This window comes from Cloeon dipterum, chromosome 1, assembly GCF_949628265.1.
Source record: "Cloeon dipterum chromosome 1, ieCloDipt1.1, whole genome shotgun sequence".
Classification (NCBI taxonomy): domain Eukaryota; kingdom Metazoa; phylum Arthropoda; class Insecta; order Ephemeroptera; family Baetidae; genus Cloeon; species Cloeon dipterum.
The window spans coordinates 23,643,199-23,657,223 of record NC_088786.1 but is presented as its reverse complement, the minus strand read 5'-3'; the positions used below and the strand labels follow the sequence as shown (position 1 = coordinate 23,657,223).

Below are 14,025 nucleotides of genomic sequence, written 5' to 3'. Positions count from 1 at the left end.
ACACTAAAAAAAATTTGGCTAACTAGCCGATTTTCTCCCATTTCAAATTGGTTCCTATAATATATGTACGCATTACTCTGTAAACCTGATGAAATTGGATGAATGAAATAAAATAGAACCTATAGCAAAATATTATGCTGCTGAAGAAGTATGGCGACGATTGTTGAAATATGTATTACTATTAATTATAACCCAATTTTATGATGAACACCAAGTTATTTATTTTCTGAGAGTTAAGCACCAAAAATATCAGTCAGCATCTTTAATTCCTTTAATTTTGAAACGTGTACACAATTTGTTTGCTATGGATAATTTTTCATAAATGTGGAACGAACGTGTTTCCCCAATTGGAGATGCAAAATGCCTCTGCAGTCTGCACGCGATTTGTGCCGGCCGCGTGGCCTATCACTCATCAGGATTGCTTTAAAAAATTGGCGCCATGACTTGCTCATGCTCAGGCTCAGCGCGTTGTGCGCATGATGTTTTGATTCAGCCTGCTGTCAGGTTCACAGCCCCCCAAGATTGCAGTTTTCATCTCGACAACATGCCAAAAGTGTGATCTAGTTGCGAAATCGACGTTGATCGACGGAATGTACTATTAGTGCGCGTGGCTTGCAAGGTCAGCTACTTATGATTGTTGGTTGAAGCGTGTGTAATATCTACTATCGAAATTCACAGCACACAATCATAATGTGGGCCAGGACGGTGTTTTTACGCAAGTCGGCAGCACCCTTGCTGGCCAAAAGGTGGTGTCATCCCGCTCAGAATGCCAGGCCATCGGGTCGAAAGGGCAAGGTGGCCCTGGCAGTGATCGGTGTGGGTGTGGTTGGCTGCACGGCCTACTATCACACCCTTGAAGAACATGAGAAGAGGACGGTGAGGGTCGCCTTCGGAGGAGTTGGCAGGTTTTTAAGGCAAGGAAATTATGAACCTAAAACCTTTCTTTAACTCTAATCGTGTTCAGTAATACTGGGCATGACCTTTTGCAATGACCTGAAAGAGGTTGTTACGTAATAACACTCTTTTTATCACATATGATACATATTGTAAGACAGGGCCGAAAAAAATGAAATGAAAAAAATTATTTGCACTTTTTGGAACATGTTTTGAATTTGATGTTATTTTTAACCATAATGTTATATAATTTACGTATTATTTTGTTCAGATCCTTGAAAGTTGGCATGGCCATTTCGGTGGACTACTGGTGGAGCACATTTGGTGTGGAGGAGGACGACCCCAAATATCAAAGCCTGATGGATGGCGCTCACGAAAGGTCCGCTGCAAGACTGCTCAAAGGATGCCTTGGTAACGGCGGGCTCTACATCAAACTGGGCCAGGGCCTCGTCTCTCTGAACCACATTTTGCCTCCACAATATATTTCCACTCTCAAGGTGCGAGTTAACTCTCTTTGAACCAAGGATCGCTAGGATGCATTTTTAATCAGATATTTTGTTAGGCTATTTTACATTTTGAAAAATATTAAAGCAGATTCCATTTTACCTTTAATAAATGCGGATAACATCTTTTTGCAACTTAATACTTTTTTATTCAATCCTGTTCAGTCTATTTCTTTAAATCAAGTTAAAATTATAAAATTTCAATTAATGCCTAAAATGCTCAAAATCCATATTCTAACTAAAAAATTGTAGGTGCTACAAGATAAGTGTTTAATGAGAGGTGTGGATGAAGTGCAGCAGCTGTTCATGGAGGACTTTGGCAGGAGCCATAACGAGGTGTTCAAAGTGTTCGACGAGACCCCGATCGCAGCGGCTAGTCTGGCTCAGGTGTTCCGGGCTGTGACACATGATGGCCAGTCGGTGGCCGTCAAGGTGCAGTACATCGACTTGCAGGAACGCTTCCACGGCGACCTGACCACCGTCAGCATCCTGCTCAAATTAATTGGCTGGATGCACCCCAAATTTGAACTCCACTGGGTTCTAGACGTAAATATACAGTGTCTGGCGCATCTCATTTTCTTTAATTTCTTTCCTTCAGGAGCTCAAGGGCACTTTGCAACAGGAGCTGGACTTCTTGCACGAGGGAGAAAACTCTGAAAAATGCGCTAAAGACTTGCACCACTTGCCTTTTATTTATGTTCCTAAAGTCCATTGGAGTCTCAGCACTTCGGTAAGAATTTCCTCAGATTTATTTTGCAATTATTTGCTAACTTTGATTTGCAGCGTGTGCTGACAATGGAGTTTTGTGAAGGTGCCAAAATTAGTGATAGACCCGCTCTTGAAAAGATGGGACTGAGCCTTGCTGATGTAGACACAAAAATGATCAGTGCTTTTGCTGAGCAAATTTTCCACACTGGCTTCGTCCACGCGGACCCACACCCAGGCAATAGTAAGAATAATATTTTCATAGTTATCTATTATGAATTATTGCATAGCAAGGACAAATAACTCATATTTATTTCAGTTTTAGTGAGAAAAACAAAAAGTGGTAGTGCAGAGCTAGTCCTTCTAGACCATGGCCTTTATCAAGAGTTGCCCCAGAAGATCCGTAAATCTCTTGGGAACATGTGGAGGTGTATTGTGATGAGGGACTACCCTGGAATGAAATTGTTTGCAACGCAGCTGGGTGTGCAAGGTATGTTTTGACAACTTCATAGGACCGAAATTTATCACTGGTAAATTTACAAATTCGTTTAACGGTATATCGTTTTAGTAATAGAATTGTGAGAGTAGCAGATATAAAGGTAAAACAGGGATTTGCCTTTTTCACCTTGTTAAGCCGTTTGCGCTGTTTGACAAAAGGAATTCAGATGCCACTTACTATTGACAGGAAATTTTGAGTCACAGTTAGCTTAGTATGGCAAAAACGTTGTTTGTTTATTTAATGTCAAGACAGTTTTGGTGGTTGTATTAAAAAAATTGCTAAATTTTAGCAGGCATGTTTTTCCTTATCTGATGAAACCAAAATCTAAGATAATTATATTAATCCTCAGGCTGTCAGTGAAAAATCTGGTCTATTGTTAATATTCTACCAATGGATTGGTCTTACAAATCTGTTGGACGGGGGATGAGAATTATGCTTGAAAGCAAAAGCCATTTGTTTCAGAGTCAGACTACCGACTGTTTTGCATCGCAGTCGGCCAGCGTTACATACCCCCTCAGCGCAATGAGGAAGACATCCTCTCGCTCTTTTTCGACTCCAAGGGCAGCCAGTTGATCACGCAGGCGATGCTGCGCAAACTGCCCGCCGAAACGAGGGAGCGCGCGCGCACCGAAATGCTTAAGCTGCACGACAAGATTCTTGAAATGTATCGCGGCATTCCGCCCAAGCTGATGCTAATCTTTAGGTGCCCTTCAATGCTCTAAGCACTCGCTAAAGCCCCTGCTGAGCTAACACACTTCTTCAAACGTTCAAAGGGTCCAATTGTGGAGTGCAAATTTTGATTCAAGACTCTTTTTAACGTTCTTGCATGTTTTGGTTCTTGCATTTTGACAAGTTATGGCCATTTTTGCTATTAGAGTTGATCGGTTGAATATTTTCCTCGCGAGTTAGTTTTTAGTTTCTAGGTAGGTGCTTGGAAACTGGAAACATGTTTTTTAGATTTCCTATATTTTACACTAGTAATTCAGCAATTCTTCCAAGGTTGAATTTGGGCTAAAGTTGGGAAAATTTGCTTACTTCATACTTCATATCGCAGTAGCGTGTTTTCATCTGATATCATTATTAATCTACTAAACTAGCATTAATATGTCTCATTTTTTGGACTTTTGATATAGTGTGTTAGCTTTGCTTTGGCTGTGAAGAGTGAGTCCTGTCCCTCATTGACAGCGTGTATGCATTTTGTGACCACGGTAAAGAGCAAAGCATTGTGTGTGCAGATGAGGTGGAGCTGTTTGCCGAGATACTGACGCAGCGACCGATTAAAGCACTTCGCTCAGTGATCTCTGCCAAAGAACTCGAGTACATGACTGAGATGGCGCGCGAGCGATTTGACCGGATCACCTTCGTCCTCAGGGCGATGCCAAATGTCATGATGCTCATCATCAGGTACACACAATTTTGCTCTTTGCCATCTGGTCCAAAATACATACCTAAATCCAAATTTTCTGTCAATGCTTTTCCTCACTGTTTGCGTCGTTTTCAGGAACATTAACACAATCAGGTCGATTGCAAGGGAGCATGGTGATCCAGTGGACAGGTACACCTTGATGGCCAGGTCTGCCTCTCAGGGTGCTTTTAAGTCAGACAACCCCAACATCCGACAACGCTTTCGAGGGCTTCTAATGAGGACAAACTTTGAAATACATCTCATGTAAGTTTTATTTTTTTTATCAAATATTTCTAGCGTTTATTTTTTATTTTATAATTATTAATAATTATTTTATAATTATTAATAATTATAAAAACATTTTCTTGGGCAATCGATTTGAAGTCATCTTAACAAGTATTTTGTTTGGCAATCTAGGGTGGAAGCAATCAAGATTCGCATCACGCGCTTCGTTCTTCGCTTGTTGGCACTCATTGGAAGGGCAGAGTTGAAGGTTTTACTTGCTGATTTGCACTGATTCTTGCTCTTCTTCAAGAAATAATAATTGTGACTGTGACTTATTCTTTCTAGAATATATTATGCTCCCAGAAATGAAAATATATATTTTTAAAGCATTTATAAAAATGCATCTATTCCTGATCAATCTTTGTGCAAAATAAATTGCTACCGTTCACAAAGAAATAGTGAAAATTAATTCTGCAAACCATCCAGCCATGTTAAATTATAGTGGCCATAACAGCAAAGGGGTCAAATATTATGAGTTAAAGTCTTGTCTCTTTGTTGTAAATTTTTTAAGGGTGGCAAGGAATATAATTGAAATTCTTACTCATAGTAGCATATAAATTAAATTAAATTACCATTAAAAATATATATAAAAGGAATAATTTTTTAACAATTAAAAGAGATTTTGCAACAAATTTCCTCAAATCAGATACATAATTTTTGTTTCCATGTATATTAATAAGATTAGATTTGAATATTTATTGGACACCTACTTCGGTGTAGAATAACATGAAATATACATTAAGTTTTCAATATTTAATGCTTTTTGGCCTTCCTGAAATTTAATGGATTTAAAAGCTAGTGATTGGAGGGAAGCAGTGAAAATTGGTATGAGTGGGAGAGAACCAGAATTTCTATCCTGTTTCGTCATTTCCTCAGAGCTCTCAGCAGGGTTATTTATTTTTCCAGTTAAGCTTGGACGTGAAACAGAGTTGCCGTCGAAACTGCATTGATTATATTACACCGTTCTGAATATTATGAAACTGGTAATTCTTACTTGAGACTAATCGCTATTATTTAATTCATAATAAGTGAATTGAAGTACTCGTACATTATGACAATTATATATTTTTTTACCAAATTAGCTGATAGCTGTGTCTGTGGCGTCAGTGTGCGCTACATTATTGTTCGTTGCGCACGCACAAGATGCCTCTGCGAGTACGACAGTGGCCCCAGCCTCTCTTTCTGACTCGACCTCGCAAGTGACCACGGCCACTGTCTTCTTTCCCTGGCTGAAAAACCGACGTCGCATTCGAAAAATGAACGTAAGAAGGAGGTCTACAACCCCTGCAGTTGCAGATCAGCAATCATTTGGATTGGGAGGCGCTGATCAGAAAATGTCCGATTTGAAGGGCCTCAATGCAATGGACAGGGAGAAGGTTGACCCACGCGCCACCCCAAAGTACCGTCGGGCGAAAAATGATCGGCTAACCTTTGACCAAGATGAAGTAGTTGCTCCAGTAAAAAGCGAAAAGATGGTAGCCCAGTGAAATGCCTATTATTGCGCTTCCGTTTCAATCAAAGCATGCAAGAGACTATTAAAGTTTTTATTATTATAACGCTTTTTCATATCTATATATTACATAATATAGCTTATTAAATGTATTTCAACTCTTGCAAGGTTCGGAAATACGGCGGTCGTTCCCATTTTTTCGATATTCTAGAAATTAATATTTTGCTTCATAGCCAATCTTCATCTCCCTGCCGCCAAGCAGAGCAAAATTGTCTGGCAGAATAATCACACGTTAAATGCTCCTCGGTCGCTTTAGAACCTTGCAATTCCAGATCTGGACTAGCAACAGCAGAAGTTAAAGTGAAACTATTTTATGCGTTTTATATTATTAGTTGATTACAATTATATACGGGGCTGTGGAGTTACTTTTATTTCCGAGATCATGCATTAATTTATTTCTCCCATTTATATTAATTATATCAATAAAAATATTTCTAAGCTTAGTTTGGCTGGAGCAATTTTCTAGAATTTTGCAATCAACTAATCGTAACACATTTTCCAGGAAAATATTGTTGAAGCATTCAATGCACCAATAAAGTGTTTGTTTTACTCAGATCACATTTGATTGTTCTTTTAAATTATTCCTGCAATGTTTAAACTCGGCGATCTCTCGAATCTCATGCTTATGCGCCAATGACATCAAGCTCAAACATGGAGTTTTCGACCTTGCGTCAGCTTCCGTCCGGCCTATATACTTTGCTCGCCGTGCACTACCATATAGCTTGCCCATGGAACAACATTTTTTAATATCAATCATTCCCTGGGACAACAGTAAATGGAGGGAAAACATTACCCACCGATAATCAAAATGCCAGAACCAATTTGCGAGATAATTAGTTTCGTCGAAGGTAATATTTGTGCAGTATTACGAGAAAAACGTGGCCGCAGCAGGTGGTTATCAAAAATGAAGGCTGAACCGGTTACTTGACTCGGGATGTTTGCCGACCGAGCAAATCTAATTAGACTGCCAAGGGCTAAGAGAGGTGAAATTCACTTTGGAAGTCCATTTCTCGACGCCTTTTTGTTCAACTAGCTCTTCACCCAGGAATTCATTCCGTTTAATTAGTCTTACGCCCTGCCCTGTGTCGCATGGAGAGCAAAAGTCATTAATTCGCTCAGCGGAGGAGTTCTTTCTTTGGGTGTTGCCTCCTGTCAGTCTCTCTTTTCCGCGGGCGTGAAGCAATCGACGCGTGTGCGAGGGTGCTTATGTTGTTCACTCTATAATTCAAGCGCAATCGTTTTTCTCGCTTCTGCGCGGCGATCGATGAATAGCATTTCTCTCAAACGAATGCTTGCTTTTTCTCAAAGTGTGTCAGGAACTCATTGTATGCAAAAAAGATGTTGGTCGCACAACCTTTATAAAACGCTTAGTGTGGTTTCCAAGATTTTTAATGTCTTTTCAAGATATCAAATCATTTTTTCAATTTAGTTTGAACAGACACCACATTTGTTGAACTTACGCATCACTTAAATAGAAAGTAATTTATGAATTATTGTAACATCATTTAATTAAATTTTCGCGGTTTCTTGAAAATCTGGTTCTAATTATATGTTAATGTCATTTAAATCAAGTTTATTGTGGTACAAGTGCATCCAAATTAAATCAGATGTGTCGATCAACTTAATAGTTTTGAATACATTTTCTTATATAACCATTCGCATATTCATATTGATGAATAAAACAATTACGTAATCTTTGTAGATACCAAACAAGGTGAGTTGATATCACTAAAATGCTAAATAATTTGTTACCTTTTAGAAAGTATTGTATTTTTCTAAGAATAAGTCAACAAAAAACATTCAAGTTTTCCTTCTCGCTCAGATCTTTTGTAATTAGCTCACTCGCTCACCTCACACCTTTCTACATCCATATTATAGCAGACGGTCGTCTAGGGATTACTGAGAATTGCCACCAGTCACATTTTCGCTTGTGTCCCTCCCTTTCAGAATCATTGAGGGAGTCGTTATCTCGCGCATATGTGTGTGATTTGCGTTGTTCCAAGTGCAAATACACGTATTATATGTGCATGCACGCTCGATTTGTCAAGCGATCTCGATGTTCCGGTCTAGATCGCCGCTCGACACCTACGCCATTAATAATAATTGGAGCTCAGGTTCAAGGCAGATCTGCTTTTATCAAGATCGGCCATTCTCTTTGGACGGCTTCTTTTAGCTCTCGGACAAGTGCTCGATGTCTGCCGATTAGCCTGCCGTAAATTAACACGTTTTGACTGCATGGGTATCCATGCAGGGGAAACCAATAGTGGCAAGCAATTATATATCTATAGAAGAATGATTTTCAGAACAGCTAGTTTACAAACAATAAATGCAATTCAAAATTTTCTCTCTCTATGGTGACCAATAATTGAACAGTTTTCGATCTAACCAATTGAAAACTAAAAACTTTGGTCTGATTTTCGCTCAAGATACGATTCTAAAGATGTCTTAATTTTCAAAATATATTTTTTATTTCGTGAGTGTTAGACCTTGCTCATAGTCCTTCATGCTAAAGAACAAAAATTATAACTGTGAGAGAAGCAAAAAACAATGTAGGGAGTAAATTTAATTAAAATGATACTACAATGGCAGTTAAATTTTACAAACTTTTCAATTTGTTAGTCTTACGTGCCTATTTGTTTGCCGGTCGGAGAAGCCAGATTGTAAGACTATTTTAACAAAAATCATGTTTGGTTTTTTCAATTGAAATAAAATCACGATTTTCCAACAAATGACATTTTTCCTGTATTGGGAAATTTTTGAGTCAATATGCATAGATTGCCTAGCGTTGGGTTTCCCTGTTGTCGTCGGAATTGGAGCGAGATTCAATTGGCAGCTTTCTTGAAGGCGTTGACGAAGCCAACAAATAAATCAAAACAACAAGCGCATTTCATTTGTGAGAGTAATCAGCAAGTGCAACCATTAAATCATTCGACTTGAGAGGGGCACATAATCACGCTTTGTTCTCTCTGCAGACGGCATATTTCTCGCTTTTATTACAACATTGTTTTACCATGCTCCTAGTTGTAAATGCAAACAAAACCAATTCATCACGATACTTGTTATTAGTTGTAACAATCCATGCCATAGACCTTTCCTCAGCAATTGCTTCCTCTATAGCTAGTGTCTCTTCTGTTTAAATTGGCTCTATGTGACATTAATTTTCCTTGATGGCGAGATTCTTTCAGCAGAATTACAAAGCTCAATGTTAAAAGGTCTTTCATAATTTTAGATTAACATAAGCCAGCTCTTATCTCTTTAGATGTGATGAGCAATTTTACAGCAGAACACAATTTTCGCAAAATTCGTTTACGCAGTGAACCTCCATATTTTGAAAATTTGAACATATTATTTCAACCACCCAATCAATTAGTTCCATTATTGTTTTAAAGGTCTTCCTGTTCACTTCCATTTTTTAATTTGTAAAAGTAGACAGAATAACTCACAATCAAGAGCATTTTTCACGACCTGTTTTTACATAAAAGCTAAAGCATACCTGTTGCTCACCACATGTATGATTAACTTTATATATTCTTGTTTATTCTGCCTTGTCATAGATACATGAAATTATTTGGGATAAAATCACACAATGTTTTTGGGCAGAATTGGCGAAGAGTGCCGGAAAAATCTCGCCGTGCTGAGCCACAGTAGAAAAGTATCTATTCACTGTTCACTTTCCACAAATTGCTTTTTGCAAAGGAAGGGGAATTCGGCCACGGTGCACTCTTTGAGCTCAGGTGGCAGAGGCAGATCGTTCCACAGTTGCACCACTCTGAAGGAAAAGACCCGCTGGCCGAAAACACTGTGCATTGGCGGCGGCTGCAGACGCTGGTGCCGTTTTATTTTTTTAACAATTTTATATTTCAACTGATTGGTTTTTACAAAACCCTCAGTATTAACCATTAGAATATAAGCTCATCAAGTAAAACGTTCTCGAGTGAGAAAATTTTCTCGATGTTATAGTTTCAAGCTAATCTTTTCGTTACTTGTTTATGCTGAGGCAGGAAGATGGATTTGTCGATTGCTGGTGCGGTGCGATCGTTATGAATGTGCATCACACGCTGGCAGCGCGCAACTTTAATGCTTTTAACACAACGCAGACTAATTGCCTTCTGCAACAAGACAAATTCAGCCACGTATTGCGGGCTGCGTGGTAATTAATGCGAGACGATTGGAATCGGGCAAGTAATTATGCAAATTGCGTGTGTCTCTGCGGTGCAGCAGTACGGCGCACTATCCATTCGTGCGTGTGTCGACTGTCGAGCCCACGCCAGCCGGGAAGTCGTCAGTGGGCGCGACGAACTTCGCCTGACCCCGGCACAGTGAAAAATCGAATCATAATTTTCCACTCAATATTGGCTCATCGTGAGTGCGAGCGCGCTTGGCGGTAAATCGGCAATATTCTCTCCAGGATAAAATTAATTACTCCATCGATGTGGCCAAGATGAATGAGAGAAAATCTCAGTCGGCGTTCAGCATGCCCACACCGCGACAAATTATGAAAGTAGCCGGAAAATCGCGTTGAGTGCACGCACCACACTCAAGTAATATGGATGCATTATGAGCTCGGAATTGTGAAAAGTTCCGTAATTAATTTGCCTAGGTTAATGCAATAAAACATTTGTTAATAGAAATTTGCCCAAACAGAAGTTCTTTAAAAGGGATTTGTACAATAGCTCTTCTCGAATTCAAAACTATTAGGGTTGGTGGTTCTATAAACCCAACACAAATTTCGATCGTAGAAGTTTGTTTTTACAATTTTACTAAATAGCACTTTGCAGCGTGCCATATCTCCCTCTTTACCCTCTGCTTCATGTAAAACTTCTCCCTTTCCCTTTAAAGTTTTTCTCTATAAGCCCCTATTCGACGGACATTCATCGACCTGGATCATCGCTATAAACAAGAAGATGAAAATTAGAGCACTGCACCGGCACGCGCACTTGTCGCGCAAGAATAATGGTCGCCCTCAGAGTCTTTAACAATAACTTTGATTTTTCAGTGAGGACGTACATCAAATTTTATATAAAGAAAAAGAGCATATGTATTCAGTCACTTTATTCACAATCACGAGTTAAAGATAAAATGACAGGTACGCAGAAAAATTCGTGAAATTCGCGACAGAATTTTGTATTTTGCAGAGCACACAACTGATTAGAGGGAAACCGATGCTATATATTCGGAAAGCACATCGGATTACATACAACCATTCCGGGTAAAATCTGCCGAAAATTCGTCCGAAATGATTCCATAAAACCAAGGCAAAGTTTTGTTCACCCCAAGCTTGATCCTATATCGTGTAGGAAAAGTAAAAACATTCTTTGGACAGTCTGTTTAATATTCACAACATGCTGCGTTCCTCCATTCTTAATTTTGCCTTCAAAGTAAGTCAGATAATGAAGCGCCGCGCGCTTTCCGCCGTAAAATAAACAATTTTATTATCCACATTTACTGCTTATCTGCCGAGCGCGCCAACTGTTCGTAAATTGTCACTGGTGATTTATTTTGTCCGGCGCGTGGAATTATATTTTGGCGAATTAATGTCGGTGATTTCGCTGGGATTTACGAGCCGCGAGCTGATTGCAATGAGCGAAAAAGTCGGAGGCGCTCATTCAAACGCGTAAACACAAGACGTAAAAACAAGGCGACGGGGCTGTAAATTTCGGTTAATTAATGCGCGCGGCGCTGTGAGCAGCAAAGAGATGATCTCATTCCGTGGTACGCAGAAATGAATAAATCGGCAAGCATTGACCGAGAGGCGGAGATTAAAAAATTTGAATGAGCCAACCTTGGAATCGACTCCGACCCAGAAAACGTATCCGAACGATGTTTTACTGTGAAGGCTGCCGCAGCAACAGAAACAATGTGGTTGTTCGTTTGTGAACAATAAAACTTGAGACTATTCCGGTATCCAAACACAGAAAGAGCACCCAATGTAAGTTGCTAACAATCAGGTTGCATTTTACCTTGGAACAATTGAGATTATATGCATTCGGAATGGGTGATTTTGATTTCTGTCTGAACATTCTAAAACAATAAAACACTCTTCCAAATAGGGTCTCGACACGAAATAGTAAGACTGGGAACAAGTGAATTTAAAAACTGACTCCGCATACGGCATTAACAATCAATTTAGCATGAACTGAGAAAAAAAATATGTAAGAGTTGATCAACAAAATTGACTGTCAAGACGCCTTATATTATTTCTATTGATGTTTAGAAAAGCTTGCATCAAAAAGTAACTTAACGTAATTTGCGATATTTTTTTACCTTAAAATATGGCATTAAATTATTCAAAGCTTATTTGTCATCCTGCGCTCGCTACCAAGCGCAATTCCAGTCAATAGTCGCTACCACAGCGATTTATAGGTTGTGGTTAAACGTTCAGCAACAATAAATCTGATGTCGTTGCATTTGTTGAGGATTTCGGACAACATTTCAGATATCCCTAATCCCTAGCAATATATTTTTCCTCGTTTCACATTTATCGTATCAAGATTCTAGTCTCCGCGGTGTCAATCGTCCTAATAGTTTTTTCTGAAGTCAATCGATAAATAGTGGCAAGAAATTACTTCTAGCTTCACAGTTGCGGTCGTTGCTTCTGGCAATCGATTTTCATTGATGCAGCTGCATCGTTTTTTTATAAATTACTAGAATTAGAATCGTAAGTTAAAATCATTTGATAAGATTATGCTAGGAGTTGTGTTAAATTATGTTGCTTGAAAATTAATCTACCATAAATTTTGCACTTTTTTAAGAGACTCATCAGTTTTTATTTTCATAATATTGTGGTTCGTGTTCCTCCTGCTGAGGTTTTATTTATTTATTTACATATTCATGGATCGAAACTTAATGCCATTTACAAGGTGATCTTGGTCTTTTTTAAAATTTTCCTGCTTATAGACAAGTTTGATTTATTTCTCCTTTAAAAGCATATTTGAATCGCACTATCAAAGTTCAAAGCAATTTGAATATCAGAAAAGAGGTCGAAAAGTCAGTCGGCTGAGCAAGAAATGCAAAGTACCACTTAGCTGTGAAAAATGACAGTACGTCATGACATTTCACATGCAATATTATTATTGACAACTTGTCAATTACATGTTCGGCTTTTTACTTTGTCGCCCTGCCGCGTATAATTATGCAGACTTGATAATAAATAAGCGTCAAGAGCTCTTCCTGCCGTGCTCGATCTTCCAAATTTGGGCCTAGTCCTTCTTGCGGCGCGCGATGCCAGATGATATCAAATAAATTTGCCCAAGGCCTTCTCCTCGTTACACTTGTGACGCCTCCCTTGACAGCACACGCATATTGGTAGAGATGATTGACGTCACCGCGAAAATTGCCAAGATGACAGTCGCGGCGAAACTGCCTTTGTTCGTGCTTGATGACAAATTGTTGTTTTGTGTGTCTCCGTTTCCTTGCACAATAGGTACCGACTCGTTCACACAATCCGACACGCATATACTCAAATATTCCGCACTCGAAAGCATGCGAGGAGAATTCGTAATTTTTGCATTGGTTTGAATGGCGGTGGGCTGTATCGGAAGATGGAGGCCAACGAGGTAGTCTGCTGTTTTCTCAAAGGCTTTTTCAATTAAATTAAATATTAAATTTTAAAAATGACAGCGAGTGATGATGGCCATGTTTTATGCAAAAGCGTTTTGTTCATATTTACCATAATCGTGACAGTCCTTTTTTATAAAACACGTTGTTTCAATTCGAAAGATCGCGTGCTTGACTTGCTAAATGAGTTCGCCAGTGTCCGTTAAACGGATGGTCTGCGGCCGAGTCTAATAAAATTGAATGTCAACTATTTGAATCAGGTTTCAAAACAATTCTATACAGTTTGTATTGTTCTAGAAATGAAGCAAGTGACTCCATGGCCGCCATGTTAAGTGGTGAAGTGTATTGTTGAGATATCCAGAATTAATAGTAGCCAGCCAGTGATAGTGACACATTCTCATTAATCGCAGTCTTATGTGTCCGCCGATCGCTCCGCAAACGCCACTTTTCTGTACAATGCGTTTTGATTTGCGACCGACCGCGTCTGCTTCCTCGACGTGCGAGAAACGCGAATATAAAGACAGTAATCATTGGTAAATGCATAGGCCGCGGAATGAGCGTACGCTGGAGAATTATAATAACAATACGCATTGCTCGACACTTTGTAATTTCTTCCGCGATGCTGCTCGCGGGGTCAGCCTGGCTCCGTAGGCAGCCACTGTATATT

General features: G+C 39.3%; 1 protein-coding gene across 4 annotated transcripts; it reads left to right on the top strand.

Annotated features, from left to right (window-relative positions):
• Positions 1-462: 462 nt before the first annotated feature.
• Positions 463-6,356, top strand: Adck5 (aarF domain containing kinase 5). Of its 4 annotated transcripts, none has more exons than XR_010575720.1 (11): positions 464-619; positions 679-914; positions 1,166-1,391; positions 1,650-1,943; positions 1,996-2,127; positions 2,181-2,346; positions 2,422-2,592; positions 3,837-4,005; positions 4,103-4,270; positions 4,424-5,274; positions 5,374-6,356. XR_010575720.1 is itself a non-coding variant. In XM_065496724.1 (10 exons), the coding sequence occupies exons 2-10, from the start codon at positions 691-693 to the stop codon at positions 4,521-4,523; spliced, it is 1,722 nt and encodes a 573-aa protein (XP_065352796.1). In that variant the 5' UTR covers positions 464-619; positions 679-690; the 3' UTR covers positions 4,524-6,356. The 4 variants fall into 4 exon arrangements, 2 of the variants coding, with proteins under 2 accessions (XP_065352806.1, XP_065352796.1); XR_010575716.1 differs by lacking the exon at positions 3,837-4,005 and adding an exon at positions 3,064-3,304; XM_065496724.1 differs by lacking the exon at positions 3,837-4,005 and adding an exon at positions 3,064-3,304 and having other exon boundaries at positions 4,424-6,356.
• The last annotated feature ends 7,669 nt before the right edge of the window (positions 6,357-14,025 follow it).

Coding starts and splice junctions, on each gene's coding strand:
- Adck5 (XM_065496724.1), top strand. CDS start 691: ATGTGGGCCAGGACGGTGTTTTTACGCAAGTCGGCAGCACCCTTGCTG. Junction 2,347..2,421: donor GGACCCACACCCAGGCAATA/GTAAGAATAATA, acceptor TATTTATTTCAG/TTTTAGTGAGAAAAACAAAA. Junction 4,271..4,423: donor AACTTTGAAATACATCTCAT/GTAAGTTTTATT, acceptor TTGGCAATCTAG/GGTGGAAGCAATCAAGATTC.